The sequence below is a fragment of the Pan paniscus genome, chromosome 1 (assembly GCF_029289425.2).
Source record: "Pan paniscus chromosome 1, NHGRI_mPanPan1-v2.0_pri, whole genome shotgun sequence".
NCBI lineage: Eukaryota > Metazoa > Chordata > Mammalia > Primates > Hominidae > Pan > Pan paniscus.
Window position 1 is genome coordinate 190,741,687 of NC_073249.2, and position 27,439 is coordinate 190,769,125.

The window sequence follows — 27,439 nt, forward strand, 5'->3', positions numbered from 1 at the left end:
CCTAGCCTGGCCTGAGGGAGGCCTTCTCCCCACACACATCCCCAGACGCGCACAACCCACCCTCAAACTCCACTTGTTGCCAGGCAAAGATGCAGAGAGGTCCCTGCGTAGGGTGAGGGGAACCCAGAGCAGGGATTCGAGGGGAAGTGGGACTTTCCTCGGGTGTGAAAAACACCAAATAGAACCTCCTTCGAATAATGGGAGCCCACTCTGAGCCAGGTGCAAAATCTCCACTTATCACAGCAGCCCCAAGAAGCAGGTTTTAACCCACTTTATTTTTATTTTAATTAATTAATTTATTTATTTATTTATTTATTTTTGAGATGGAATCTCGCTCTGTCACCCAGGCTGGAGTGCAGTGGCACGACCTCGGCTCACTGCAAGCTCCGCCTCCCGGGTTCATGCCATTCTCCTGCCTCAGCCTCCTGAGTAGCCGGGACTACAGGCAAGTGCCACCACACCTGGCTAATTTTTTGTATTTTTAGTAGAGACGGGGTTTCACTATGGTCTCGATCTCCTGACCTCGTGATCCGCCCGCCTCGGCCTCCCAAAGTGCTGGGATTACAGGTGTGAGCCACCGCGTCCGGCCTATTTGTATTTTATTATTTATTTATTTGAGGCGGAGTCTCACTCTGTCACCAGGCTGGAGTGCAGTGGCACGATCTTGGCTCACTGGAACCTCCGCCTCTCTGGTTCAAGCGATTCTCCTGCCTCAGCCTCCTGAGTAGCTGGGACTACAGGTGCATGCCACCACGCCCAGCTAATTTTTGTATTTTTAGTAGAGATCAGGGTTCACCATGTTGGCCAGGATGGTCTCGATCTCCTGACCTCAGGTGATCCACTCGCCTCGGCCTCCCAAAGTGCTGAGATTACAGGCACGAGCCACTGCGCCTGGCCCATTTTTTGATTTTTGAGGTGGAGTTTTGCTCTTGTTGCCCAGGTTGGAGTACAATGGCATGATCTCTGCTCACTGTGAGCTCCGCCTCCCAGGTTCAAGCAATTTTCCTGCCGCAGCCTCCCAAGTAGCTGGGATCACAGGTGCCTGCTGCCACGCCTGGCTATTTTTTGTATTTTTAGTGGAGATGGAGTTTCACCATGTTGGCCAGGCTGGTCCTGAACTCCTGACCTCAGGTGATCTGCCTGCCTCAGCCACCCAAAGTTCTGGGATTACAGGCATGAGCCACGGTGCCCAGCTAACTCACTTTAAAAAAATAACAGGTGGGGGCTGGGTGTGGTGGCTTACGCCTGTAATCCCAGCACTTTGGGAGGCTGAGACGGGTGGATCACCTGAGGTCAGGAGTTTGAGACCAGCCTGGCCTACATGGTGAACCCTCATCTCTATTAAAAATGCAAAAATTAGCTGGGCGTGGTGGCATGCACCTGTAGTCCCAGCTACTCAGGAGGCTGAGGCAGGAGAATAGCTTGAACCCGGAAGGCAGAGGTTGCAGTGAGCTGAGATTGTGCCATTCATTGCACTCCAGCCTGGGTGACAGAAGCAAAACTCTGTCTCAAAAAAAAGAAAACAAAAAACAAAAACACAGATGTGGGCCTCACGCCTGTAATCCCAGTACTTTGGGAGGCCGAGGTGGGCAGATCATGAGGTCAGGAGATCGAGACCATCCTGGCTAACACATTGAAACCCCCATCTCTACTAAAAATACAAAAAATTAGCCGGGCGTGTTGGCGGGCGCCTGTAGTCCCAGCTACTTGGGAGGCTGAGGCAGGAGAATGGTGTGAACCTGGGAGGCGGAGCTTGCAGTGAGCCGAGATCACACCACTGCATTCCAGCCTGGGCAACAGAGCAAGACCCTGTCTCAAAAAACAAAATCAAAAAAACTTTCTGGCTGGGCATGGTGGCTCATGCCTATAATCCCAGAACTTTTGGAGGCCAAGGTGGGAGGATTGCTTGAGCCCAGGAGTTTGAGACCAGCCTAGGCAACACAGTGAGACCCTGTCTTTACATAGGCATGGTGGCATGTGCCTGTTGTCCCAGCTACTTGGGAGGATGAGGTGGGAGGATTACTTGAGCCCGGGAGGCCGAGGCTGCAGTGAGCCATGATTGTGCCAACTGTATTCCAGTCTGGGCAACAGAGTGACACTGTGTATCCAAAAAATAAATAAAATAACAGCTTTAGGCTGGGTGCAGTGGCTCATGCCTGTAATTCCTGCTCTTTGGGAGGCTGAGGCAGGCGGATCGCTAGAGGTCAGGAGTTCAAGACCAGCCTGGCCAACATGGTGAAACCCCATCTTTACTATAAATACAAAAAATTAGCTGGGTGTGGTGGCAGGCCCCTGTAATCCCAGCTACTCAGGAAGCTGAGGCAGGAGAATCTCTTGAACCTGGGAGGCAGAGGTTGCAGTGAGCTGAGATGGCACCACTGCACTCCAGCCTGGGCAACAGAACGAGACTCCATCTCAAAAAAAAAAAAAAAAAAAAAAAAAACCAGCTTTATAGATATAATTCACACATCATACAATTGGCCCATTCAGTGTACAATTCAGTGTTTTTTTTTTACTGTATTCATAGAGCTGTGCAATTATCACCACAATCAATTTTTGAACATTTTCATCTTCCCTAAAAGAGTTTGAGACCAGCCTAGGCAACACAGTGAGACCCTGTCTTTACATAAAATAGAAAAAATTAGCCAGGCATGGTGGCACGTGCCTGTGGTCCCAGCTACTTGGGAGGCTGAGGTGGGAGGATTACTTGAGCCCGGGAGGCCGAGGCTGTGCCCATTAGTCGTCACTTCCCATCTCTTCCCCACCCCAGCCTTAGGCAACCACTGATCCACTTTCTGTCTCTATGGATTTGCCTATTCTGGCCATTTCAAATAAATGGAATCACACAACATGTACATTCCATATCTCACTTTTCACTGTTTTCAAGATTCATCTGTGTTGTAGCAGGTGTCAGGACTTCCTTCCTTTTATATATATATATTTTGAGACCAGGTCTCACTCTGTCACCCAGGCTGGAGTGCAGCTCACTGCAACCTCCACCTCCTGAGCTCGAGTGATCCTCCCTCTTCAGCCTCCTGAGTAGCTGGGACCACAGCACGCCCACACCCAGCTAATTTTTTGTTTGTTGTTTTGTAGAGATGGGGTTTCACCAGGTTGCCCAGGCTGGTCTCAAACTCCTGGGCTCAGACAATTCACCCACCTCTGCCTCCCAAAGTACTGAGATTACAGGCGTGAGCTGCTGTGCTTAGCCTATTTATAGATATATTTTTAAATTTGGGGTTTTGCTATGTTGCCCAGGCTGGTTTTAAACTCAGGGCTCAAGCGATCCTCCCACCTCAGCCTCCTGAGTAGCTGGGACTACAGGTATACACCACCATGCCCAGCCTGTACTTCATTCATTTTCATTGCCGAGTAATATTCCATTGTATGGTGATACCACATTTTATTTGTCCATGGACATTTGCGTTGTCTCTACTTTTGGCTGCTGTGAATATCGCTATTATGAACATTCACATACAGGTTATTGTGTGGACATCCTCTCTCATTTCATGGATGAGGAGACCTCCTGCCCAGGCTCCCACAGCTGGGAAGGGGAAGGGGAAGGCTGCCTGGCTGGTTCCAGAGCCTGTGCTTCTTCCTCACCCAGGCTTTGTTCTCTGAGTTGAGCCAAATGCTGTGACAGGCATAGGTCAGGGCACAAAGAAATGAGGCTTTATAGAGGAAGGGATGACAGCTTCCCAGGGCCATAAAAGATGAGTAGAGGAGGAAAATAACATTGCAGGCAGAGAAATAGCAGGCGCAAAGGCCAGAAGTGTTAAGGTGCCCGGTGCCTGGGAACTTCAAGTTCTGGTTTACTGGGTGGAGGTGTGGGGAGGTGAGGGGCAGAGAAAGGGATAGCAGGCAATAGAGTTGGAGACACAGGCACAGAGTAGGTTAGAAAGGCCTTGAATGCAGGCCGGGCGCGGTGGCTCATGCCTGTAATCCTAACACTTTGGGAGGCTGAGGCAGCCGGATCACCTGAGGTCAGGAGTTCAAGACCAGCCTGGCCAACATGGCGAAACTCCATCTCTACTAAAAATACTAGAATTAGCCAGGCGTGGTGGCACACACCTATAATTCCAGCTACTTGGGAGGCTAAGGCACGAGAATCGCTTGAACCCGGGAGGCAGATTTTGCAGTGAGCCAGGATGGCGCCATTGCACATTGCACTGGGCGAGCAAAACTGTCTCAAAAAAAAAAAAAAAAAAAAAAAAAAGCCTTGAATGCTATGCTAAGCGCCATAGACTTGATCCCAAAGGCGAGTGGCAGGGAGTCCAGAAGGGCATCAGCAGAAGGTGCAGTCAGACAGACCTAAGACAAATCCCATCTCTGGCTTCCTCAAGACTTTTGCTTTAGTTTTATCATCTGGAAAATGGAGATGACAATAATAATAACTTGTTAAAGTGTTCTGAGCATTAAGTGAATTCATGTCCCTAAAGAGCTCAGCCAAGTGCCTGGCAGAGAGCTGGCCCAGCAATGGAAATGGGTGTTGACATCCAAGAGTTTTTAGCAGGGGAGGTCAGGCTGCTCTAAAAGGCACGCCCGGCTGCAGAGAGTGACTGGCTGGTTTTGAGGAGGCTGCTGTCCTGGGGAGGCTGGGCCCTCGGAGATGGTGGGGGTGATGAACAGCCACAGGCAGGGTCTGAAGAAGTTTAGGAGGTGGCTTATGCAGACCCCCGCGACTTTGAAAATTGCTTGTGAATAATATCTAAATTCGGAATTGCTTCTCAGCCTTTTGACTGAAATCTCAAGTGTAATCTCTAAATTCTGATCTTTTGGTGACCCCGGGCCTGGTGCCAAACCACCCAGGGCTGGCTTGATGACTTTCTCTGTTCTTCTTTGCAGCACGTCCACGGACGCCATGCGGGGGACTCTGACACCCCCGTCTTCGCTGCTGCTGCTGCTACTGGTGCTGGTGCTGGGGTGTGGGCCGCGGGCGTCCTCTGGTGGCGGGGCCGGTGGGGCAGCGGGCTATGCCCCAGTGAAGTACATCCAGCCCATGCAGAAAGGACCTGTGGGACCGCCCTTCCGTGAGGGCAAAGGCCAGTACCTGGGTGAGAGCCTCCTCACCCCACAGTGCCTCAAATCGCTCCCAGCCCCCAAATCCCCTGCCTCCCTGACAGCCATCAGATCCTCAGGCGCCCCCCACAGCTCCTCATTCCCCACCAATCTTCCTACCTTCAGTGTTTTTCCTAATACCCCAGAGGGCCTGGAAACGGTGCAGTTAGCTGGCACAGGTGGTCTTCCAAGGGGGAGATGAACTGGGAAGTTGGGAGGTGGGGCTCTGCTCCCACGGGCTCTAAGGTGGGCTGCTGGTGCCACCTGGTGGCCACTCCACCTTCAGGTCATGCGGGGATGAGAGGTGAGAATCAACCAGGCTCATGGAGGAGGCCCAGCCTAGGTAGGTTGGGTGTTAGGAGCCCTTGAGGAGGACACCCTGTTGCCCCCAAGATGTCCCCTGGACCACCCCCAAACCCCATCTTCCATGAGAGCAGGAAGGGGCAGCCCCATTCTTCCTCTCCCGTGTACCTCATACTGGAATGGGGGAATGGGTAGATGGGGTCCCCTGTCCCCACAGTTCAGGCCCCTGACTGTCCCCTTCTCTTTCTTTCTCAGAAATGCCTCTACCGCTGCTGCCGATGGACCTGAAGGGAGAGCCCGGCCCCCCTGGGAAGCCCGGGCCTCGGGGTCCCCCTGGCCCCCCTGGCTTCCCAGGAAAACCAGGCACGGGAAAGCCAGGACTCCATGGGCAGCCTGGCCCTGCTGGCCCCCCTGGCTTCTCCCGGATGGGCAAGGCTGGTCCCCCAGGGCTCCCTGGCAAGGTCGGGCCACCAGGGCAGCCGGGGCTTCGGGGGGAGCCAGGAATACGAGGGGACCAGGGCCTCCGGGGACCCCCAGGACCCCCTGGCCTCCCGGGCCCCTCAGGCATTACTATCCCTGGAAAACCAGGTGCCCAAGGGGTGCCAGGGCCCCCAGGATTCCAGGGGGAACCAGGGCCCCAGGGGGAGCCTGGGCCCCCAGGTGATCGAGGCCTCAAGGGGGATAACGGAGTGGGCCAGCCCGGGCTGCCTGGGGCCCCAGGGCAGGGGGGTGCCCCCGGCCCCCCCGGCCTCCCTGGTCCAGCTGGCTTAGGCAAACCCGGTTTGGATGGGCTTCCTGGGGCCCCAGGAGACAAGGGTGAGTCTGGGCCTCCTGGAGTTCCAGGCCCCAGGGGGGAGCCAGGAGCTGTGGGCCCAAAAGGACCTCCTGGAGTAGCCGGTGTGGGAATCCCAGGGGCAGCAGGGTTGCCAGGACCACAGGGCCCATCAGGGGCCAAAGGGGAGCCAGGGACCCGGGGCCCCCCTGGGCTGATAGGCCCCACTGGCTATGGGATGCCAGGACTGCCAGGCCCCAAGGGGGACAGGGGCCCAGCTGGGGTCCCAGGACTCTTGGGGGACAGGGGTGAGCCAGGGGAGGATGGGGAGCCAGGGGAGCAGGGCCCACAGGGTCTTGGGGGTCCCCCTGGACTTCCTGGGTCTGCAGGGCTTCCTGGCAGACGTGGGCCCCCTGGGCCTAAGGGTGAGGCAGGGCCTGGAGGACCCCCAGGAGTGCCTGGCATTCGAGGTGACCAGGGGCCTAGTGGCCTGGCTGGGAAACCAGGGGTCCCAGGTGAGAGGGGACTTCCTGGGGCCCATGGACCCCCTGGACCAACTGGGCCCAAGGGTGAGCCGGGTTTCACGGGTCGCCCTGGAGGACCAGGGGTGGCAGGAGCCCTGGGGCAGAAAGGTGACTTGGGGCTCCCTGGGCAGCCTGGCCTGAGGGGTCCCTCAGGAATCCCAGGACTCCAGGGTCCAGCTGGCCCTATTGGGCCCCAAGGCCTGCCGGGCCTGAAGGGGGAACCAGGCCTGCCAGGGCCCCCTGGAGAGGGGAGAGCAGGGGAACCTGGCACGGCTGGGCCCACGGGGCCCCCAGGGGTCCCTGGCTCCCCTGGAATCACGGGCCCTCCGGGGCCTCCCGGGCCCCCGGGACCCCCTGGTGCCCCTGGGGCCTTCGATGAGACTGGCATCGCAGGCTTGCACCTGCCCAACGGCGGTGTGGAGGGTGCCGTGCTGGGCAAGGGGGGCAAGCCACAGTTTGGGCTGGGCGAGCTGTCTGCCCATGCCACACCGGCCTTCACTGCGGTGCTCACCTCGCCCTTCCCCGCCTCGGGCATGCCCGTGAAATTTGACCGGACTCTCTACAATGGCCACAGCGGCTACAACCCAGCCACTGGCATCTTCACCTGCCCTGTGGGCGGCGTCTACTACTTTGCTTACCATGTGCACGTCAAGGGCACCAACGTGTGGGTGGCCCTGTACAAGAACAACGTGCCGGCCACCTATACCTACGATGAGTACAAGAAGGGCTACCTGGACCAGGCGTCTGGTGGAGCCGTGCTCCAGCTGCGGCCCAACGACCAGGTCTGGGTGCAGATGCCGTCGGACCAGGCCAACGGCCTCTACTCCACGGAGTACATCCACTCCTCCTTTTCAGGATTCTTGCTCTGCCCCACATAACCCGCGGGGGGCCCTGCTGCCCTGGCCTCCTCCCCTTTAGTGGTAGAGCGACCTTTTCAATTACAAAGAACCTCCTGGAAAAAAAAAACAAAAGCTGAACAGAGGCGGCCGTGGCCTTGGCCCGAGGAGACTAACTTGCTTTCTCCCTGCATGCAGGCTGAGATTGTTTCTGGAAGGGGCTGGCCTGAGTTTCTTTCCCCCAAATGTCTGTGCGGTGTCAGGGCTGCACCCCATGGGCCCTGAGGCACACAGCCCAGCCCCCTGTGAGTCCTGGCCTCTGCTGGGCCCTGAAGGAGCCGAGAGGGAGCTCAACTCCCCACCCCGCCACGTGGGGAGACAGCCCTTCCCACTGGCTCCCTGATGGCACCTGCTGGAGGAAAGGGGCACGGCCTCCCTCACAGCCCTTGGCTGGGGCTCCTCCAGCTCCCCCTGGGACCTCCAGCATATGACAGTGGACTAAGGACTGTGGGGTTTTCCTCCAAGGGGAAGGGAGAAGAGGGGACCATCGAGGTGGCGAGTGTGGACACCCTGCCAGGACTGCAGCCCCCATGGTGATGCTGCGGCATCAGACGTGTCCATGGTGGGCACAGTGCCTGTTGCCCTGGGAAAGGGCAACCCCCTTTCACTGCTCCAGTGGCAGCCATGGGGAAGGCAGTTTGTGAGGGCTTGGGGCACAGACCTGGGGCAGGAGGCAGCTCTTCACGTTCATCCCCGTCTCTCCCGGGCTGCCCCGGCCAGCTCTGGCTGTTTAGCTTGAGGGCAGCACAGAGGCCCCTGGGACACCTACAGGCCAGAAAGATCAACCTCTGTGAAGTGTCTAGAAGTATCTAGTGCAGATGGTGGCGGAGGCAGAATCGACCATCAGCAAACATGAGCACTCTTCCCTTTCTCCCCTTCCACCTGCTGCGGGCTGGGCTGGTTTTCTCAATACAAAATTGTAAGAGGATCCTTGCCACCCCAGCCAGGTATCCCCAAGGCAGAGCACCTCTCGTTTGGCCTTCTGAACAAGGTGTACGCGAGCCGGGGGATGAAGACGGCTCCCACTTCCTTTTCCTTAATAAGAACCATATGGTGGGTGTATGTGTGTACGAGAGGGGTTCATCTGTGGGGGCTTCCTCTCCTTCCACCCTCTGGTTCCAATTTCCTGTTCTAAGCAGGACTAGGGCCCAGGAGGCTAAGGCTGGGAGAGAAAGGGTGCCAACAGGTCCCTTTGGAATGAGTTGGCTCTGGACGTTTCTGCCCTTTTCCCCGATCAGAGCTCCTCTGCAGGAAACAGGCAGGATGCCCCTCCCAACCCCTCAGTCCCTACGTCAAGCGGAGTGGATAAGGCTGAGATGAGTGCTGGGAGTGGTGGACATTCCTGCTCGTGCAAAGATGGCCACTTTCCCCACAGCTGCAGGGCCTCGCGCTTGGCCCTCGCCAGGCCAGCCCCACTCCTTGTACCAAGTGTGAACTGGGGTCATTCGGTCTGTGATCTCGTTGCACTGCTCCAAGTCTGGCTGTGTCCAGGCGGTCCATGTTGAAAATGGAGGATGGCTGCTGACTTCTGACTGGCTGAGCAGTGGGTTCCTTCAGGCTCCTTGCCAACCCTCCTCCCCTGCCCACAACTTCTCCAAACAAAGCAGGCTGTTTGCTCACTTCTTCAAAAGGAGAAATGATAACCCAAATCTGCCCAAGTGACACTTGAAAAGGTTTTGGCTGGGGTTCCTGGTGGATTTCTTACTACCTAACGCCCAAGAAAACCAACTAAGGACTCTCAAACCATACCTGGTGGGGGTTCTTTGCTCAACCTCTTCTACCCTAGGTCAAAGCCACTATCATCTGATGTGTTAGGGATGGGTTCTGATTGGCAGAAATTAATCAGCTCCCAATGGGAGCCCACGGAACTAAGTAGGGTCCCAAGAAAAAAAACGGGAGCTATTTCACAGAGCTGAGCTTCTGCCAAATTTCATTCCTCAAACCTTTCAGGAGGGGTGGTTGGCGTTTCTAAAATGTTTATGGGATTTGAGTTGCAGGTGTCCACTTAACTGACTAGCTTTGATAAACAGTGTCAGATTTTAACTATGAAAACGACATTACCTTGTGCATTTTTATATTGATTCCTATTTTTTTTTAAGATTAAAGTTTAAATGTTTTCCACTAGTCATTTCACTTCTAACTTGGTATAGGAAGCTTAGCTCTCTACATACCGTACTATCATGTGCCCTGTATCACAGAAGATTCAGGAAAAATGCACTTGGGAATCAAAGAAAATGGAACTTCTTTTTGAAAAGACAAGCAACCATGTTAACTGTATTGACACATCCTCAATAAAACCTGTTGTATAAAACAGCACTGTGCTGAAATTGATACTGACACAGAGGTATCTCAAGCCTCTGGGTTCTGTAAGGTGTCCAGGAAGCTCTCTGGGGCTTGTGTGCCTGCTCTTAAGGATCATGCACTCCTCACCAGCTCCCTAACCTGGATTTCTGTCACCACCACATCACAAATGCCTGATGCTCGCAAGCTGCTGAGGCCATGCGCCAGGCAAATGCCAGGAGGCATTTTAAGAAACCAAAGGCAGGTAGTGGCTGGAGCTGGGGGCGATGGCTCAATCTTTACTGGAATATTCCTGCAAGCTCTCAGGGCTAGTGGAGCATGACAGCTGGCTCAGTAGTCCGAGGGCCAAGTTTCAACATCTGATACAAATTATGAATGAAATCATGAATCTTTGCTCCTAAGGGCTGGGCTAGTGTCAGGCCCAGTGCTGAAGACAGGCTGGGGGAGCTGTCCTGGGCGGAAAGCACCTGCTCACAGCCTGTCATGCTCAGCCACGAAAGATCTGTCCCTGGCGCCGGGGGTCTGGGTGGCAGACCTGAAGCAATCTGTGTCTTGAAGAGTCCTCAGCCTAGCCAGAACCCTATCTTCATTAAAACAGATCTGCCCGAGAGTGCTGAAACCGCAGGGCAGCTGCAGACTGCACATGCTCGGCTAGCCACTGAGGCTGGATGTTCAGAGAATGTCCCTGGAGTTTGAGGGGAGGCATCTTCCCCCTTTCAGTTTTCCCTTCTTCAGAATGGATGCTAATCTCAGATACTTGGGAACCCATGTGGGAGGATCGCCTGTGCAATAGAGTGAGACCCCATCTCTAAAAACATGCTGTGTAAAACTTCTTTGCAGGGAAAGGCTTTTGATTGGTCCCAAGATACAGGAGGAGGCACACAGCACTCAGTCCACCCGGGGCCCCTGTGATGTGCCCTCCCCACCCAAAGGTTGGTAGTCTGATGATAGCAGGGCCCTCTGGATCCTTCTACAGGGTTCCTGTTCCTGGCCCAGCTGGGCCTAGCTCCTGTTTGGGGAAGTCAGGCTCTGAGAACAGAAAAATCTGGCTTGTTCCTACCCGCTGCCTCTGGCAAAGCACTCGGCCCAGCAGCCTGGGCCACTTTGAGTGATCTCTAACAGGAAAAGCCACCAGACCATGCCTGCTGTGCCCTTCCTGGCTGAACACGCAGCCAGCTGGAGTGCCTGGCAACACAGCAGCTCATGGCCTTGGGGCCCCAGCTTCTATGACAGTGCAGCACAGACAAAGGCACTAGTCTTCAGAGATCAGGCTGGCAGGGGAGAATCCATTCAGGGCAGGAGAAACAAGAAACAGTGGTGAGATTTACCAAAAACTGTTTATTGCGACTTCCACTGGAAGCTGTTAATAAGCCACATGGCAGCCAAGAGCCAGGTGTGACCTAGATCAGCTGGATGCAAGTGCCTGTCCCTTCATCCACACAACCTGCTGCTCGGGGACCCTGCTAGGATGCGCTTGCTGGCAAACTGGCTAAAACCCAGCAGGGAGAAATGATGCTACTGCTCATCATTTCCACCTCCCCACATCCCATGTCCAAGACAATACAGGAAAATGCCACAAGTACCCCTCCAAAATAAACCCGCCTGCGTCTGTCTGTCCTACTGAGGAGCCAGGAGTGTCCTACGGCTCTGCAGCAAACCAGAGACCCAGCACCAGCGAGGCACCAGTCCCTTGCTCACTGTTCCAGTGACCTCCCCTGAAGAGACCCCAGCCTCACCGGTGTACTCAGTCAGCTCCACAATGCAGGAAAAGTGGGAAGCCACACTCAAGGAAGCTCAGGGTTTCTGATTGGAGCTGTAGTTGGTCCCAGGGGACCTGGCAGAGCCCCAACAGCTGTAGCCCTCATAAACTCTTCTGGAAGACACGGTGCAGGCTTTGGGCCAGGATGTCTGTCTCCTCGTAGCCTTCACAGCTTTGCTGCCAGCTCTCTGGCACCTGATCCATCCCATAGTAGGCACCAGCAATGGCCCCAGCCATGGTGGCAATGGTGTCTGTGTCCCCACCAAGTGAGATGGAATAGATGAGAGTCCTTTGGAGGCTATTGAAGGCAGAAGGGATCTCAGGGTCTGGCTCCATGCAGCGTAGGAAGCAGTAGATGGCGGTGGGTACCGACTCAAAGGCAGCAATGCCATTCCCTGTGGGGAAGCCAGGTTAGAGGGGCTCCATGCTTCCCCAGGCCTCCTACCATTTGACACAAGTCAGCACTCTCGGCTTCAAGCAGGCTGTGACTAAGATCTCAGGCTCTACAGTTAGACCACCTGGGCTCAAATCCTGGCTCCACCACATACTGGCTGCGTGACTGGGAGAGTTACCCAGGGGACCGCTAAGCTTCCTGCTCCCAGATTCAACTCCTTAAGCAGACAGGGAGTAACGTTAGCAACTCTCTGACAGGGCTGTTGTGAGGATGAAGCGAGATCGTGTCTGTGAAGCATTCTGCACAATGCCCAGTATAGATGCTAGACAAATAAAATCCATTATCAACATTTTTACGACTAGTGGTCAGCTGCCATTTCTGGGGACACTGGTCCACAAGGATGAGGGTGCTGTAGCTTCAGAGCAAGAAGCGCTGAGCTCAACCCTGCCATTGACTCCGTGTGTCACAGCAGCCCAGGGTACAATGCGACGGCAGGCATGACTCCATGCTCCCCTGAGCCCAAGACCGACCCTGAAGGACGACAGAGGGAGAGACAATCCCAGGCAGACCCACTCACCTAGCTCAGACACCACTTCCTCCCTGGTCACCGATGCCTGGTCTAGAAGCTCTCCAATCTTCTTCAGGCGGCTGGAGTATGGACGCTCCTCCATGCCCAACCTGTGGTTTAGGGGAGATTTCAGGGAGGTCAGAGCTAGCAGGGTGGTGGCGCGGGCAGGGGAGAGGGCTGCATGTGAGAACGAGCAGGGATGTGGTCAGGCTGGCAGCCAGGCACAGGTGCCCTGACAAGAGGTGGGAGAGGGCTGGGGTGAGCAGGTCGTTTTGTTCTCTGGGACCCTGAGAGCCTTGAAACATAGACAAGATAAAGGGGCTTCTGCCCATGCCTCCCTAGGGTCTGCAATTAAGGAAGGTTTACAGTTTGCGGCAATGCCAGAGGCCCCCTGGATCACCCACATACCCACACCACACACCTCCAGCCCCATACTCACTCCCTGGCATCCAAGACGGACTGGGCATCACCCTCCAGATCCTCCATGTAGCCCAGGAGTTGCTTGAGAAAGTGCTCGCTGGAAGACTCGCCCTGCAAGGCCAGGTGCACAGCCAGGGCCTGCAGGATGGCGCCATTGTAACCCAGGGAGGAGGCGTGTGTCAGCTGGGCCGAGAGCCGGGCAAACTAGGGAGGAGGAGACCTGCTGTCACAGAAGCCCTGCTGCAGAAGAGGAAGGGGACAGCCCAGAAGCCAGCCCGCCCTGAATACCTTCTGCACATCCTGGACACTGCTATAGGCCAGGGAGATGCCAGCCACCCGCATGGCACCTCCATTGCCATAGGAGCCTTTCCCATTAAACTGGGCCCGGGCAGGCTCAAAGACATCGCGACATTTGGGGTTCAGGAGCTTCTTGAAGACAGTGACTACTCCAGCACCATAGCCCCTGTCAGGGTCTTTCTTGTACTCCTGAGCAAATCTAGGGAACAGAAGGGGAGACAGAATTCGGATTTACAAGATGCCTCTAAGGGTTGGGAGAGAAGAAATCGAGGCTGGTTTGGAAAAAGAGAAAGCCTCGGGGGCCTAAGGAGCCTGCACCAGCAGTGCTGCTGTTTTAGCTTGGGAAGCTGTGCCAGCCTGACACAGGCTTCTGTGGAGGGTTGGGGGCGTGGACATGCACAAATGTCATTCCTCTGGTCAAGGGGTGCAATAACTTTCCCACCTGGTTTGCCTCAGCCCAGGACCATCCCCCTCACCTGTGAGCCATGTCCACCTCGTCAAAGGCCTCCTTGGCTAGCAGGGACTGCACCAGGGCCCTGGCCATGGCTGTGTCATCTGTGTAGTACAAGGCTTCTGTGGGGAGAGGAGGGAGGATGAGAGCCTCCTGCTCACCTTTGTTTCTTTTGTTGTTGTTTTTTGCTTTTTTTGGAGACAGAGTCTCGCTCTGTTGCCCAGACTGGAGTGCACTGGTGCAATCATGGCTCACTGCAGTCTTGAACTCCTGGGCTCAAGCTATCCTTCTGCCTCAGCCTCTCAAGTAGCTGGGACTATAGGCATGCATCATCACACCCAGCTACTTTTATTTTTTTGTAGAGACAGGGTCTCACTCTGTTGTCCAGACTGGTCTTGAATTCCTGGGCTCAAGCAATCCTCCTGCCTTGGCCTCCCAAAGAGCTGGGATTATAGGCATGAGCCACTGTGCCTGGCCCTGCTCACCTTTTATTTTAGTTTATATTATTATTTTTTTGGTACAGGGTCTCACTCTGTTGCCTAAGCTGCAGTGCAGTGGTACGACCATGGCTCACTCCATCTCGACCTCCCAGGCTCAAGGAGCCTCTTGCCCCAGCCTCCCGAGTAGCTGGGACTACAGGTGCACACCACCGCGCCTGGCTTTTTTTTTTTTTTTTTTTTTTTTGTAGAGATGGAGTTTCATCCTGTTGCCAGGCTGGTCTCAAACTCTTGGGCTCAAGTGGACTCTCCCAAAGCGCTGGGATTACAGTTGTGGCTACGGCACCCAGCCTCTACTCATGTTTCAGAGTTACCACATCTAAAATGACCTCAAATCAGTTTCTCACTCCCATTCACTTTCGTGGGCCTGGGAAGCCTTAGGATCTCAGCAATGGGATTTTCAGCAATTCTTTATTCCAAGTCAGTCCTGCTGCTTTCTATTTTATGTATTTATTCATTATGAGCCTACATCATGCTTTGATCTGCTGATTTCTGAAAGAAAACTTCCATCCCCTTGTGGCTGCCATCCTTGCAGCTCCAGTCTTTTTGTTTTTGTTTTGTTTTTCTTTTTTATAGAAAGGATCTTGCCATGTTGCCCAGGCTAGTCTCGAACTCCTGGACTTAAGCAATGATCCTTCCACCTCAGTCTGCGGAGTAGCTGGGATTACAGGTGTGCGCCAGATTGAAAATGATAGTTTCTGGATCCAGATCTCCTCCTACTTCACTTCTCTGTAGCACACCACCAGTGACCAGTGTCTTCATCTTGAAATTCTTTTCCTAGGTTTCGTTGACAGCCACTCCTGCTTCTCCTCCTATCAAACTGTTTCCTTCCCTAGTCCCCTTCCCTCCCTCCCTCCCTCTTAATTACCGGTGTTCTCCAGGGTTCTGACCATGGCCCTTTCTTCTTACTACGCTACCTGCTCTCCAAGAAGATTCACCTCCTCTGCTTGACCTCACACCTGCTACCTGAGCCGGGATCTGAGCGCACAAGGGAAGGGAAGTTAGTTTTACAGGCGAGACAGCGCATGCAAACGCCTGGCCTAGAAGAATCATGGTGTGAGGAACCGAAGAGCAGAAAGCAAGGCCAAGGCTGGCGGAAGACGAAACTGCAGACGTGTGGGAGGGCCGGACCACGTCGGACACGTTAAGGAATGTGGCTCTGTACTAAGGGTAATGGGAAATCACAGCAGGGTTTTAGGCAGGGGAGGACGCGATTAGAGTCAGGCTTCCAAAGCACGCCTTGCGGGGTGGAGAACGGGCTGGTGGTATACTGACTCTAGAGAACCGGGAAAAACAGGTCAAGTCGGCAAGGGTGGACAGACAGTCCCCGACTTAGGTTGGTTCAACTTAAGTTTTTTTTGGCTTTCTGATAACGCTGATACGCATTCATAGGCTCCTCGACGTCCGATGGGGCTGCGTCCAGATAAAACGGTCGTCTAAGCTGAAAGCGCACTTTCCACTTCAGGTATTTTCAACTTACGATGGGTTTATCCACACCCTGCACGGTTGAGGCCCCGGTGCTGCCACGCCCCGAGCACGGGATGTTCGGGGCGAGACGTCTAAGGCCGGAGATCGCACTGGCACTCGCTGAGCTCAAGCTGTCTGCGGGTCATCCGGCTCTGGCCCCGGTGCCCTCGGCAGCCTCATCCCCGCGCACCCCCGACCCGTCGCCCCCGGAAGCTCCGCGCCCCTTCGGCCTCCCTCCCGCACGGCCTCTGACTTGCGCCCGGCCCCGCCCACCTGTCCGCTCACTCCCGGGCGTGCCGGGGTCCGGCTCCAGGCTCTGGACATGACGCAGGACTGACGTCAGGTCGACGGTGTCGTGGGCCTCGTAGAAGGAGCCCACGCAGTCCCCGAGCAGCGCGCCAGCCAGGCAGCCTCGGAAGCGCGAGAGGGAGCGGGCCGCGCCAGCCCCTCCACCTGCCGCTGCCGCCATCGCCGCTGCCGCCATCCGCGCGCAGACTGCTCGCCACTTCCGGTGCCACCCTCGCAGTTTCCCTACTCCCGTCCCGCAGCGCTCCCTGGGGCCTAGAGTTTCCGCTCCGCCGCCAGGCCCACAGCGCCGCCCAGCGGCCCGGAGTCGCGGTGCCGCGCACTTCCCGCCAGCCTGTGCTTTGAGTCTCGGTTCTTTCCGCTCCTCACCACTGGGCTAACTGGGTGGGAAGGCCACTATGGGGTCCCCGGGGGATGGGCACTGAGCCAGACCATTGGATCACTGCAGCCCACCCTGCCTTCCGCAGGCGAGCAACCCTAACTCCGCACCCCCAGCCGGCCCTCCCCACCGAGGCCGGGACCACCCCCAAGCCCTCCCACCGGGCCCTTGCCCCCTGTGGGCCTCCCTTAAGCATCAGGAGGGCGGACCAGGGGCCAACTGGGACACAGCCAGGTAGAGGCCGCGCTGCTGGAGCCCAGGAGTGCTGACCCAGCCCAGAGAGGGGTGCCCTGAGGGGAGGGAAAGAACTGGATTTGGTACATGGAGTTCAGGGGAATAGTGTTCCCCATCTTTGCTCCTCCATAGACAGGAGGGTGTTCAAGAACCCTCTCCCTGCTGGCTACATACAGTGGGGCAGAGAACAGCCGGCCTGAGATCCTCTGCATTTATTCCATTCATTTCTCTCCTCCCTCCTTCCATTGCCCACCCAACCCTGCCCTCCTCCTGCAGTCCTCCAAGGCTAGGCCAGCTCCAGCTGGCAGCTTTTGAGTGGACTCAGGGTGCTATTTGTGGTACGTGTGAAGGTGTCCACCTCAGGCACGAACCTCTCAGCAGGCACGGTCAGCTTGCGCCGCGTGTCCATGCACTTGGTGTCCAGCAGCATGGAGTTGGCCTTGCAGGCAATGTCAGCCTGCAGCCGGGCCAGGTGCTTGCACAGGGCGTCCAGTGCGTCCCTAGGGAAGGACATTGACAACCCCCCAGCCCCCATGAGGCTGGGAGGCCTGGGCTGCGTGCACAGCCTTCAGTCAGGAAGACAGCCTCAGGGAGCCAGCAGCCAGCAAGAGGCCCCATTGGTGGGCAGCGTCTCACTGCTCCTTCCGCCCACTCCCCAGACCTACTGTGCTTGCGCCAGCTTCTGCTTCAGGGCAGCGATGGTTGCCTCTAGCTGGTGAACCTCGTCGGTGAGGCCGTACTGTGCCTGGAGGCAGAGGGGTTGGGAGTTCCAAGTCAGCCACACTGTCCTTTACCTGAGTGCTGCCCCGGGACAGCAGTGCCCTTGCTCCATCAGGAATATGAGAAAACCTTGGCTAGGGGGCCCGTGCGCCACTGGGACACCCTCTCACCTGGTCCCGGCAGAGTTCCACGTTGGGCCGGTAGGTTCTGGCCTCTAGCCGGGTATGGGACAGCTTCAGGCTCAGGAGCTTTGTGCGCAGATCCTCCTCCAGGTGCCGGATGTCCTCCTGCAGCTCAGCGATCTCCTCCAAGGTCTGCAGGGGACAGAGTGACTGGTTTCCACCTGCTGGACTCACGTGCGTGACTGGTCTAGTGCCTCCTGGCGGGGGCATGCGGCTTCTCATCCCACAGCAGGAAGTCCAGGCCCCTGGAGATGCTCACATTCTTCTCTTGCCACTTGAGCTCACTGTACACTTTCTCCATCTCCCGCAGCCGCTTCCTGAAGGCAAATTCCGTTGCAACTCTCTGGGCTTCAAGCTCGTTGTTGGTCTGAAGGAGAAAACACAGGGCAAGGGGAGGGTCTACACTCAGGGCTGCCTGAGGATATTACTCAAGCGAGGGGCAGGGGGCCACATGCACAGCAGGGAACAGAAGATAAGGGCTGAGCGCACACTGGGACCATCCATTAGCTGTGGGTGGCCTGTCACCTCAGCAATAGTTAGAGCAATGGCCTCCCTCAGCTCTGTGGCTGCCTTCATCTCAGCCTCCGCTCGGTCCTTGTTGAACCGACTGAAGTCATCCCACTGCTGGAGTGTGGTGGAGCTGCAGGTGGCAGAGAAAATGGGGGTCATGAGGGTGTGGCCTGGGAGGGGAGGAGAAGAGACTGGCTGAAACACTCTTCTTACCCATCAGGGACACGTGTGGGGTCAACCTTCAGCGAGATGTTTGGGGATCTGAGGTTGAGAGAGAGACAGCCTCTGTCGATCTCTAGTGTCTCCATTTTGCCCCGATGGTCGGAGTTGAGCTGCTGTCGGACTTCCTGCAAGAGGCTGGGGAAAGCGCAGACTCCATCAGGACCATCCCCCAAGGGCCAGAGGCAGGCCTCACCATACTAAAGGGACACCACAGGAAGAGGAGGCTGGGGTGACCCTTCCCAGCAGAAGACAATGGAGCTTCAGCCACTGAGACCAAGAGCAGCACAGCTGGATGAAAATGCTGCCCCCACATGCCCTACACACCGTAGGATAAAAATGCTGCCCCCACACGCCCTACACACCCGCAGGATGAAAATCGGATGAAAATGCTGACCCCATGCGTCCTACACACCCGCAGGATGAAAATTGAGTGAAAATGCTGACCCCCATGGGCCCTATACACCTGCGGGGCACACGGATGTAGCTGCGCTCACAAAGGCTCATACACACACACAGGAGCTACTCAGGGGTGGTGGCAAACGGGTGTCACCTCTCATGCTTCCAATCAGTGGATACCGGCTGCCCAGGGCAGGGTCGTGAAAAGTATTCTGAGCCCATGTCCGTGAAAAGTATTCTGAGCCCATGTCCAGGCAGTGGGAAAAGTGCTACAATTGATTAGTGGTTTCTGTCACAGGCACCAGAGGGCCAAAATGTAGCACGAGAGCCAGTTGCTCCTCATCCACAATACCTGTGTTCCACATTGAAGGCACACAGCCTCCAGGGGCCCATGAACATGTGGACGACCTGCCTCTCCCTTACCAGAGCTGCTCGAAGGCCTGGCTGACCTTCTGTTGCAAGGCCTTCTTGGTGGCCTCGATGACCTCCACCTCTTTATGCAGCTCATCCTCCACAGGGTCCTTCACCACATCAATGTCTCGCCGGCTTTCCCGCAGGGTCAGGCACTCAATGGCCACATCCAGAGGCAGGTTCTTGGCCTGCAGGTTTTGCTCTGCTGACTCCTTCATCTAGAAAAGAGGGCGCGGCCGGGCACGGTGGCTCACATCTGTAATCCCAGCACTTCGGGAGGCCGAGTTGGATGGATCACTTGAGGTCAGGAGTTCGAGAACAGCCTGGCCAAAATGGTGAAACCCCGTCTCTACTAAAAATACAAAAATTAGCTGGGAATGATGGTGCACGCCTGTAGTCCTAGCTACTTTACTCAGGAGGCTGAGGCAGGAGAATCGCTTGAGCCCAGGAGGCGGAGGTTGCAGTGAGCCACGATCACACCACTGCACTCCAGCCTGGGCAACAGATCCAGATGCTGTCTCAAAAAAAAAAAAAAAAGAAAGAAAGAAAGAAAAAAAAAGAAAAGAAAAGAGGGGGCGGGTGTGCTGGTGGGGCCATCCATGGGGAAGTAGCGCTTGTCCCCACTTTAGCAGGGGGCCAGTGACTCGGATGGACATGCCACTCATGACCCCCCATCAAGGACTTCTCAACCTAGCTGTGGGGAAAGAGGGGAGGTTTTGGCAGCAGCCCCCGGGCACCCAGTCCCGGATCCCTGCCTGTGTCAGGGCGTCGATCTCGGCATCTAAATCTGTCAGACACTTGTCCAGCATCTCCTTCCACCGGTTGACAGTATCAATCCTCTCCACCAGTCGAGTCCTGTTGTCATGTTCATCCCAAATGGTCTGAGAGAGACAGAGCCAGATAAAGAGGGTGTCAAGGGGTTGGGGGCTATCCCTTTGCCCACCCAGCTGAGTTCCCATCCCCAACCTGGTTGTTGGTCTCGTTGCGGAGCACCCGGGCCTCTTGGCGGATCTGATGGGAAGCATCTCGCTGCAGCTGGGCATTGGTGGATAGCAGGTAGCTGTTAGTGTGCCAGTCGGGCAGCTGGAAGCGCTGACTTGGCTTGACGCTCAGCGTGGCCATGGCACAAAAACCAGAAGGGCCAGAAACCCCTAGGCCTGTTCACAGACACCACCTGCAGAGGGAAAACACTGCTGCGGGAGACCTTTCCGGAGACCGTCTCCTGGATCACACGCCCCCTGCGCAGGACTTGTTCCTGTCCATTTTGCTCTGAGCCCTGTCCTGCTGGAAGCCTGCTTGGAGACAGCCCTTGCTTTACTCAACTTTGTGTGAGGTATTAACTAAGTTTCCCTCCCTCCTGTCCCCAGGCGGACACAAACCCCTGGACCTTGCAGGTCCTGGAGCAGGTAAAAAGGAATAATGGAGTCCCGGAAACCTCGAAGTGTGTGTGAAGTGCCAAATGCCTGGGGGGTGGGAGGATGGTAGAAAAAAATAGCCCCTAATGCATTTTCCACACCTGCCCCCAGCCAACCGTGCCTTGTTGATCTTCCTTTCCTTTCTTCCCCAGGCTGCGGGCCAGTCCCCGTGGGGGATCTAAGGGCAGGAGCCCTGTTCTCTCTCCAGGGACGCGTGCCTATTGGCACTGGGGAGCTGGGGGGCGGCCCCCTCCCCGTCTGGTAGCCGCCACGCCCTCCCGCCCCTCCGCCCTCGCCTACTGTTGGAGGGGAAGGCCGGACAGGGAGGGCCCCGTGGGAGGAGCTGGGGTCAGTCCGGTTCCCCGTCAAACCCCTTTCTTCCCCTCCGCAGGATGATCGCCTTTGGTTTAGATCAGTACCCCGGTCCGGCGCGGAGGAAGGGGGCGCCCCCGCTTCCCTAGCTCCCTTACCTCCTTTCCCGCTTCGCTCTCTGCGTCCCTCGCTCTGAGCTCCAGTGTTTGGCACCACCGGTTGCTAGGCAACCACCCCTCCCCTACCCCCCACCCCCCCGCGGCCAACGCGGCCTGGGCGCTTCGCTTGGCAACCGCGGCGGCGTCGGGCGGCGTCCCCGGAGGCCTTTAGGGTAGGCGAGGGGCGGCCGGCCGAGCCTGGGAGAGGTGGGGGGGCATCAGGGCAGCGCTTTCACTTGATTTACAAATTAAATGAACATTTGTTGTCTTTTCAGACAGGATCTCGCTCTGTCGCCCAGGCTGGAGTGCTGTGGCTCAGTCTCGGCTCACTGCAGCCTGAACCTCCCCGACTGAAGCGATTCTCCCACCTCAGCCTCCCGAATTAGCTGGGACCACAGGCGCGTGCCACCACACCTGGCTAAATTAAAAAAAAAAAATTTAGTAGAGACAGGGTTTCACCATTTTGCCCGGGCTGGTCTCAGACTCCTGGCCTCAGGCGATCCACCCATCACAACCTCCCAAAATGCTGGGATTACAGATGTGAGTCACTGCCCCGGCCTAAACAATTTTATTTTGATAAAGGTATGCATAGACATGATAGAAAATACGAAACCAAGTGCAGTGGCTCACGCTTGTAATCCCAGCTACTCTAGAGGCCCAGGCGGGAGGACCGCTTGAGGCTAGGATTTCGAGGTCAGCCTCAGAAACATAGTAGTTGCCAGCGAACGAACAGTACATAGAAAAAGTAGGCTGGGCGCAGCGACTCAGGCCTGTGATCCCAGCACTTTGGGAGGCCGAGACCAGGTGGATAGCTTGAGTCCAGGAGTTGGAGACCAGCCTGGGCAACATGGCGAAACCCCATCTCTACAAAAAATACAAAATTTGGCCAGGCACGGTGGCTCACGCCTGTAATCCCAACACTTTGGGAGGCTGAGGCAGGTGGATCACCTGAGGTCAAGAGTTGGAGACCAGCCTGGCCAACGTGGTAAAACCCTGTTTCTACTAAAAACACAAAAATTAGCCAGGTGTGGTGGCAGGTGCCTGTAATCCCAGCTACTTGGGAGGCTAAGGCAGGAGAATCACTTGAGCCTGGAGGCAGAGGTTGCAGTGAGCCGAGATGGTGCCACTGCACTCCAGCCTGGGTGACAGAGTGAGACTCCATCTCAAAAAATAGATTAATTAATTAAAATTAAAATCAGGTGCACTCCCCAGCAGGTCCCCTCCAGCAATGGATGGATAGTTAATGTTGTTTACAACATTTCTTCTATTCTGTCTTGCCCAACAACTTTGCCCATCTTGAAGGTCATACAAGGAATGATAAAGGGATGATAATCATGTTTGGAGAGGGCACAACCCTCAGAGAGGTAACTGGGGTATGAGAAGCAATGCTCTGGTGGCGCACGCCTATAATCCCAGCTACTCGGGAGGCTGAGGCAGGAGAATTACTTGACCCTGGGAGGCGGAGGTTGCAGTGAGCTGATAACACGCCTCTGAACTCCAGCCTGGGGAACAGAACGAGACTCTGTCTCAAAAAACAAAACGAAACAAAACAAAACAAAACAAAAAACAAAACACAAAAAAAACAGAGAAGCAATGCTCAATATTCAACCATTTCTTTAAAAAAAGAAGGGAAAAAATCATGTGTGTCTTATTGTCTAGTACTGTATTGTCTGGTATTGCCTAGTACTTCTAGGGGTTGGAAAAATATTAACATTTAATCTTCACAACTAATAGGTGAGGTGGGCATTGTCCCCACTTTCTTAGGTAACAAAAGAGACACACTGCTAAAAAGCAGGGAGGGAAACCCAGGTGTTCTGGCCCACCCAGAGGACACTCTACTGTGCTCCACACTGCCTCTCATGGGGGGCTGGGATACAGAGGAAGACAGGTGTGCAGGCCTGGTCCTGTTCTGAGGACTCTGCTGAACCGGATCCTATGAGGTGGGTACTGTTACCATCTTCACTTTATAGGCAGGGAGACTGAGGCACAGGCCAGTGAGGACGTGCCCAGGTCACGTCACTAACAAGTGGTACAGCCTGGATTGAAACCCAGGCAGTTGGGCCCAGGGGGAAAGAAGTCCCAGAAGGGTCCTTCAGTTGTAAAACGTCACTGGGGGGATGGGAAGAACAGTAGAGAAGCAAGGGCTTGGTAGGCAATTGGGGGATGAGGTTGGCTTTTGAGCAGTTTTTGAGCAGTTTGAGGTGTTCACAGTGGATCCAGCTGCTGCCTAGCAGGCATTGGGGTTGTTTTTTTTGTTTTGTTTTATTTGGGTTTTTTTTGACAGTCTTACTCTGTTGCCCAGGCTGGAGTGCAGTGGCATGATCTTGGCTCACTGCAACCTCCCCTTCCCGGGTTCAAGTGATTCTCCTGCCTCAGCCTCCCGAGTAACTGGGACTACAGGCATGCGCCACCACACCTGGCTAATTTTTATATTTTTAGTAGAGACGGGGTTTCACCATGCTGGCCAGGCTGGTCTCAAACTCCTGACCTCAGGTGATCTGCCCAGCTTGGCCTCCCAAAGTACTGGGATTACAGGTGTGAGCCACCATGCCCGGCCTGATTTGTTAATTGCAAGTCTGTCGTTCAGCAGGACTGAAGCCGGAACACTATTTCCCAAACTCCCTTCATTACAGAGTATTTTTTTCCACAGGTTATTTTGTAAACCCTAATATATGACTTGTAAACTGGACATGAACAAGAATTTGTGATATAGCCTCTTTACCAGGATTGAAGAAGACAGAAAGAAAAAAATCTTGGACAAATTAATTGCAGGAAGAAATGATCAAATTTTGGCTTACATATTTTGCAACAGTGGTATAACACAAAGAAGTAAGCAAATATGGCAGAAGTGTGGTGGCTTTGGCGTCTACTTTTGACCGTAGTGGTGGCCCTGTTATTCGTGGCTCCCGGGGTTCCTACACATCCTTCCCGATGGAAGAAGGCATTGGCCAAAAAGGTCAGCCAGCTGATGGATTGGACCAAGAAAGACAGAGTGATAAGAATGAGTGACACCATGTTCTATCATTTTGTATTAGATGCACCAAAAAACTATTCTGTTATTGTGATGCTTACTGCTCTCCAAGCGTTCAGTTCATGTGTCATGTGCAAAGGTGCTGCTGAAGAATTTCAGATCTTGGCAAATTCCTATCAACGCCCTGGTGCATTCACCACAAAGGTATTTTTTGCAATTGTGGATTATGATGAAAGCCCTGAGGTCTTTGAAGCGCTCCAGGTAACGTCAGTTCCGAGTTTCTTCCACTTTTCTGCCCAATGGAAATTTACAACAGATGACATTTATAATTTGAGAGGAAGGGATATTGTTGCTGACCAAATGGCTGAATGGGTAGCAGAAAGAACACATGTCAGCGTCAGAATCAGACAGCCTGCAAATTATCATGGTCTCCTCAAGCCAGGGATACTTCTGGCTCTCATTGGTGGACTTGGGTATTTCTTGAAATGGAATAGGAAATCTATTTCTTGCAGAATTTTGTGCGAAGTTTTAACTCTGTGCTTTGTGATTGTGATGACGTCTGGTCAAATGTGGACTTATATAAGAGGAGAACCATATGTCCAAAGGGACCCTCACACAGGACATAAACATTATATCAGTAAATTTAGTCAGGCTCAGTTTGCAGCAGAAACATTCATTATTTCCCTGTTTAATATGTGTGTTAGCCTGGGAATGGTGCTGTTAGACAAGGCTGCCACCTCTACGATGAACATCATAAAGAGAAAGATGATGTGTCTGGCTGGTATGTGTCTTGTTGCCATATTCTTCAGTTGGCTGCTTTCCCTCTTTAGATTTAAAGTACCTGACTATCCATACAGCTTTGTCTGGGATTAAAAAGGATCCTACAGACATAGACAATGAAGCAAGAAATTTGAAAAAAAAATGTGAAGCAGAAAAATGCGAACTCATAGCTTTTTAAAGTAATTGAGATTTCACCAAAAGAGACCATAAGTGCTTTAAGTGCTTTCAAAATCTGTCAAGTATTATGGTATGTATCTTCTCTGTTCTTAATTTTTCTCCCCGAGTGTTATAGATTACCTCAAGTCCAATTATTAAAATCTTTAGAGAGTACAACTTTCATCGAATCAGAACAATGTTTTACAATGTTTAAAAGTACCTTAGTTAATATTAATATTTGGTCAGCTGATCTTATTCTAATATGAAAAATAATCTTTTTTCTTTTCTTTTTTTTTTTTTTTTTTTTTGAGATGGAGTCTTACTCTATTGCCCAGGCTGGAGTGCAGTGGTGCAATCTTGGCTCACTGCAAGCTCCGCCTCCCGGGTTCACGCCATTCTCCTGCCTCAGCCTCCCGAAAAGCTGGGACTACAGGCGCCTGCCACCAGGCCTGGATAATTTTTTGTATTTTTAGTAGAAATGGGGTTTCACCATGTTAGCCAGGATGGTCTTGATCTCCTGACCTCATGATCCGCCCACCTCGGCCTCCCAAAGTGCTGGGATTACAGGCGTGAGCCACTGCGCCCAGCCAAAAAATAATCTTTTTTCTTTTTCTTTTGAGGCAAGGTCTCCCTCTGTTGCTCAGACTGGAGATCAGTGACACAATCTCAGCTCACTGCAACCTCCGCCTCCTGGGTTCAAGCGATTCTCCTGCCTCAGCCTCTTGAGTAGCCGGGACTACAGGCGTGTGCCACTACGCCCGGCTACTTTTTTGTATTTTTAGTAAGGACGGGGTTTTGCCATGTTGGCCAGGCTGGTCTTGAACTCCTGATCTCAAGTGATCCACCCCTTTGACCTCCCAAAGTGCTGGGATTACAGACATGAGCCACAGTGCCCGGCCGAAAAATAATATCTTGACAAGGTATTCCCACACCTGGCCACTGAAGATAATTATTATCCCTCTATGGCAGTGTACATTTGCAGTCTGTTTTGTGGGCAGTGTACATTTGCAGTTGTATTATCTTGTCCCCTGAAGTTTAAATACCTATGTTTAGAGTACACTTCCAAAGCTCAGAGGCAAATACATAGTTCTTAGTACTACTACATATCCGTCTCTCCTATTGGAATACACTAGTATGTTTCTTTTTGTTTTTTTCTTTTACCGTGCTTTTTTTTTTTTTTTTCTTAAGACGGAGTTTCACTCTGTCCCCCAGGCTGGAGTGCAGTGAGTGGCATGATCTCGGCTCACTGCAACCTCCGCCTCCCGGGTTCAAGTGATTCTCCCACCTCAGCTTCCCAAGTAGCTGGGATTGCAGGCACACGCCACCAAGCCCAGCTAATTTTTGTATTTTTAGTAGAGATGGGGTTTCGCCATGTTGGCCCGGCTGGTGTTGAACTCCTGACCTCAGGTGATCTGCCTGCCTCGGCCTCCCAAAGTGCTGGGATTACAGGCGTGAGCCACTGCGCCTGGCCCTTTTACTACGCTTCCTGATAGTTGTAGAAATTACAAACCAGTTAAACACCAGATTACAATTTATCTTTGATTATTAACTACCTTTTATCTGGAAATATTTCAGATATGTTATCTTTTCTTATTTTTCTTTCATGGGGCCAATCTCTAACAAAATAGTATTTCCTATTTCTGTGTTGACTTTGTTGACTTGAGGTTGTTTTCCATTTACTTTAAATCTAAGAGAAAAATAGGTATAAAGACAGTTGAGAAGATAAATAATAATTTCATTCACCCATTCTATTTAGGAGCCTGCTAAAATATCAAGTCATTTCCAAAATGCAGAAATACAAAGCTGAACACCCTAATAGTATTTTTGTAATTTTAGTAAAATCTGTTCCATTTCAGCCTTTCTTCCCTCTTAGTGGAAAAACAAAGTACAAATTTAAAGACGTTTTCCCCCTTTATCCTCCTTCTGTCATATGTAGATAAAGTCCTAAACATCTTACTAACATACTTGGCAAATTATAGCAAAGATTTAAGTGGAGGATTTTTTTGTTGTTGTTATTTATTTATTGAGATAGAGTCTTGCTCTGTGGCCCAGCCTGGAGTGCAGCGGTGTGATCTCGGGTCACTGCAACCCCTGCCTTTGCCTTCAAGCGATTCTCCTGCCTCAGCCTCCCGAGTAGCTGGGATTACAGGCGCCTGCCACCACGCGCAGCTAATTTTTGTATTTTTAGTGGAGACAAGGTTTCACCACATTGGCCAGGCTGGTCTCGAACTCCTGACCTCAGGTGATCCACCCGCCTTGGCCTCCCAAAGTGCTGGGATTATAGGCGTAAGCCATCGTGCTGGCCTGTTGTTATTATTTATTTATTTATTTATTTTGAGATGAAGTTTCACTGTTGTCGCCCAGGCTGGAGTGCAATGGCACGACCTCGGCTCATTGCAACCTCCGCTTCCTGGGTTCAAGCTATTCTCCTGCCTCAGCCTCCCGAGTAGCTGGGATTACAGGCAACTGCCACCATGCCCAACTAATTTTTGTATATTTAGTAGAGACGGGGTTTCACCATGTTGACCAGGCTGGTCTTGAACTTCTGACCTCAGGTGATCCACCCGCCTCGGCCTCCCA

The 27,439-nt window shown here is 53.7% G+C and overlaps 4 protein-coding genes across 13 annotated transcripts in view; 2 read left to right on the forward strand and 2 right to left on the reverse strand.

Annotated features, from left to right (window-relative positions):
* The window catches only part of COL8A2 (collagen type VIII alpha 2 chain), a 30,868-nt gene extending 21,004 nt beyond the window's left edge, over positions 1–9,864 (forward strand). For both annotated transcript variants that reach the window (XM_034961275.4, XM_063608833.1), the window contains exons 3-4: positions 4,846–5,054; positions 5,617–9,864. In XM_034961275.4, the coding sequence (XP_034817166.2) occupies positions 4,846–5,054; positions 5,617–7,535 (2,128 nt within the window). In that variant the 3' untranslated portion in view covers positions 7,536–9,864. The remainder of the gene's footprint in view (positions 1–4,845; positions 5,055–5,616) is intronic.
* A 1,308-nt stretch (positions 9,865–11,172) lies between these two features.
* Positions 11,173–16,473, reverse strand: ADPRS (ADP-ribosylserine hydrolase). Its single transcript, XM_003812585.7, has 6 exons — positions 15,981–16,473; positions 13,769–13,865; positions 13,284–13,491; positions 13,015–13,199; positions 12,585–12,685; positions 11,173–12,008 (listed from the first exon to the last, which is right to left on the reverse strand). Exons 1-6 carry the CDS (start codon positions 16,189–16,191, stop codon positions 11,716–11,718), a joined length of 1,095 nt encoding a protein of 364 aa, XP_003812633.1. The 5' UTR covers positions 16,192–16,473; the 3' UTR covers positions 11,173–11,715.
* A 349-nt stretch (positions 16,474–16,822) lies between these two features.
* Positions 16,823–21,047, reverse strand: TEKT2 (tektin 2). Of its 4 annotated transcripts, none has more exons than XM_003812584.4 (10): positions 20,953–21,047; positions 20,034–20,241; positions 19,823–19,948; positions 19,080–19,285; positions 18,252–18,395; positions 18,054–18,168; positions 17,788–17,895; positions 17,517–17,660; positions 17,292–17,371; positions 16,823–17,126 (listed from the first exon to the last, which is right to left on the reverse strand). In XM_003812584.4, exons 2-10 carry the CDS (start codon positions 20,187–20,189, stop codon positions 16,913–16,915), a joined length of 1,293 nt encoding a protein of 430 aa, XP_003812632.1. In that variant the 5' UTR covers positions 20,190–20,241; positions 20,953–21,047; the 3' UTR covers positions 16,823–16,912. The 4 variants fall into 4 exon arrangements, with proteins under 4 accessions (XP_003812632.1, XP_008963294.1, XP_034817172.1 ...); XM_008965046.4 differs by having other exon boundaries at positions 20,584–20,962; XM_034961281.2 differs by having other exon boundaries at positions 20,783–20,959.
* LOC100969262 (magnesium transporter protein 1-like) lies at positions 21,018–27,212 on the forward strand. Of its 6 annotated transcripts, none has more exons than XR_008620379.2 (4): positions 21,051–21,125; positions 21,228–21,937; positions 22,717–22,892; positions 23,603–27,212. XR_008620379.2 is itself a non-coding variant. In XM_034961287.3 (3 exons), exon 3 carries the CDS (start codon positions 23,792–23,794, stop codon positions 24,794–24,796), a length of 1,005 nt encoding a protein of 334 aa, XP_034817178.1. In that variant the 5' UTR covers positions 21,050–21,125; positions 22,687–22,892; positions 23,603–23,791; the 3' UTR covers positions 24,797–27,212. The 6 variants fall into 6 exon arrangements, 1 of the variants encoding a protein (XP_034817178.1); XR_008620380.2 differs by having other exon boundaries at positions 21,054–21,125; positions 21,228–21,534; XR_008620378.2 differs by lacking the exon at positions 21,228–21,937 and having other exon boundaries at positions 21,018–21,125.
* Positions 27,213–27,439: the final 227 nt, after the last annotated feature.

Coding starts and splice junctions, on each gene's coding strand:
- ADPRS (XM_003812585.7), bottom strand. CDS start 16,191: ATGGCGGCAGCGGCGATGGCGGCAGCGGCAGGTGGAGGGGCTGGCGCG. Junction 13,492..13,768: donor GAGGTGGACATGGCTCACAG/GTGAGGGGGATG, acceptor TCTGTTCCCTAG/ATTTGCTCAGGAGTACAAGA. Junction 12,009..12,584: donor GGAAGTGGTGTCTGAGCTAG/GTGAGTGGGTCT, acceptor GCTTCCCCACAG/GGAATGGCATTGCTGCCTTT.
- TEKT2 (XM_003812584.4), bottom strand. CDS start 20,189: ATGGCCACGCTGAGCGTCAAGCCAAGTCAGCGCTTCCAGCTGCCCGAC. Junction 19,286..19,822: donor AGATCGACGCCCTGACACAG/GCAGGGATCCGG, acceptor CCTCTTTTCTAG/ATGAAGGAGTCAGCAGAGCA. Junction 18,169..18,251: donor CCCACACGTGTCCCTGATGG/GTAAGAAGAGTG, acceptor TGCCACCTGCAG/CTCCACCACACTCCAGCAGT.
- LOC100969262 (XM_034961287.3), top strand. CDS start 23,792: ATGGCAGAAGTGTGGTGGCTTTGGCGTCTACTTTTGACCGTAGTGGTG.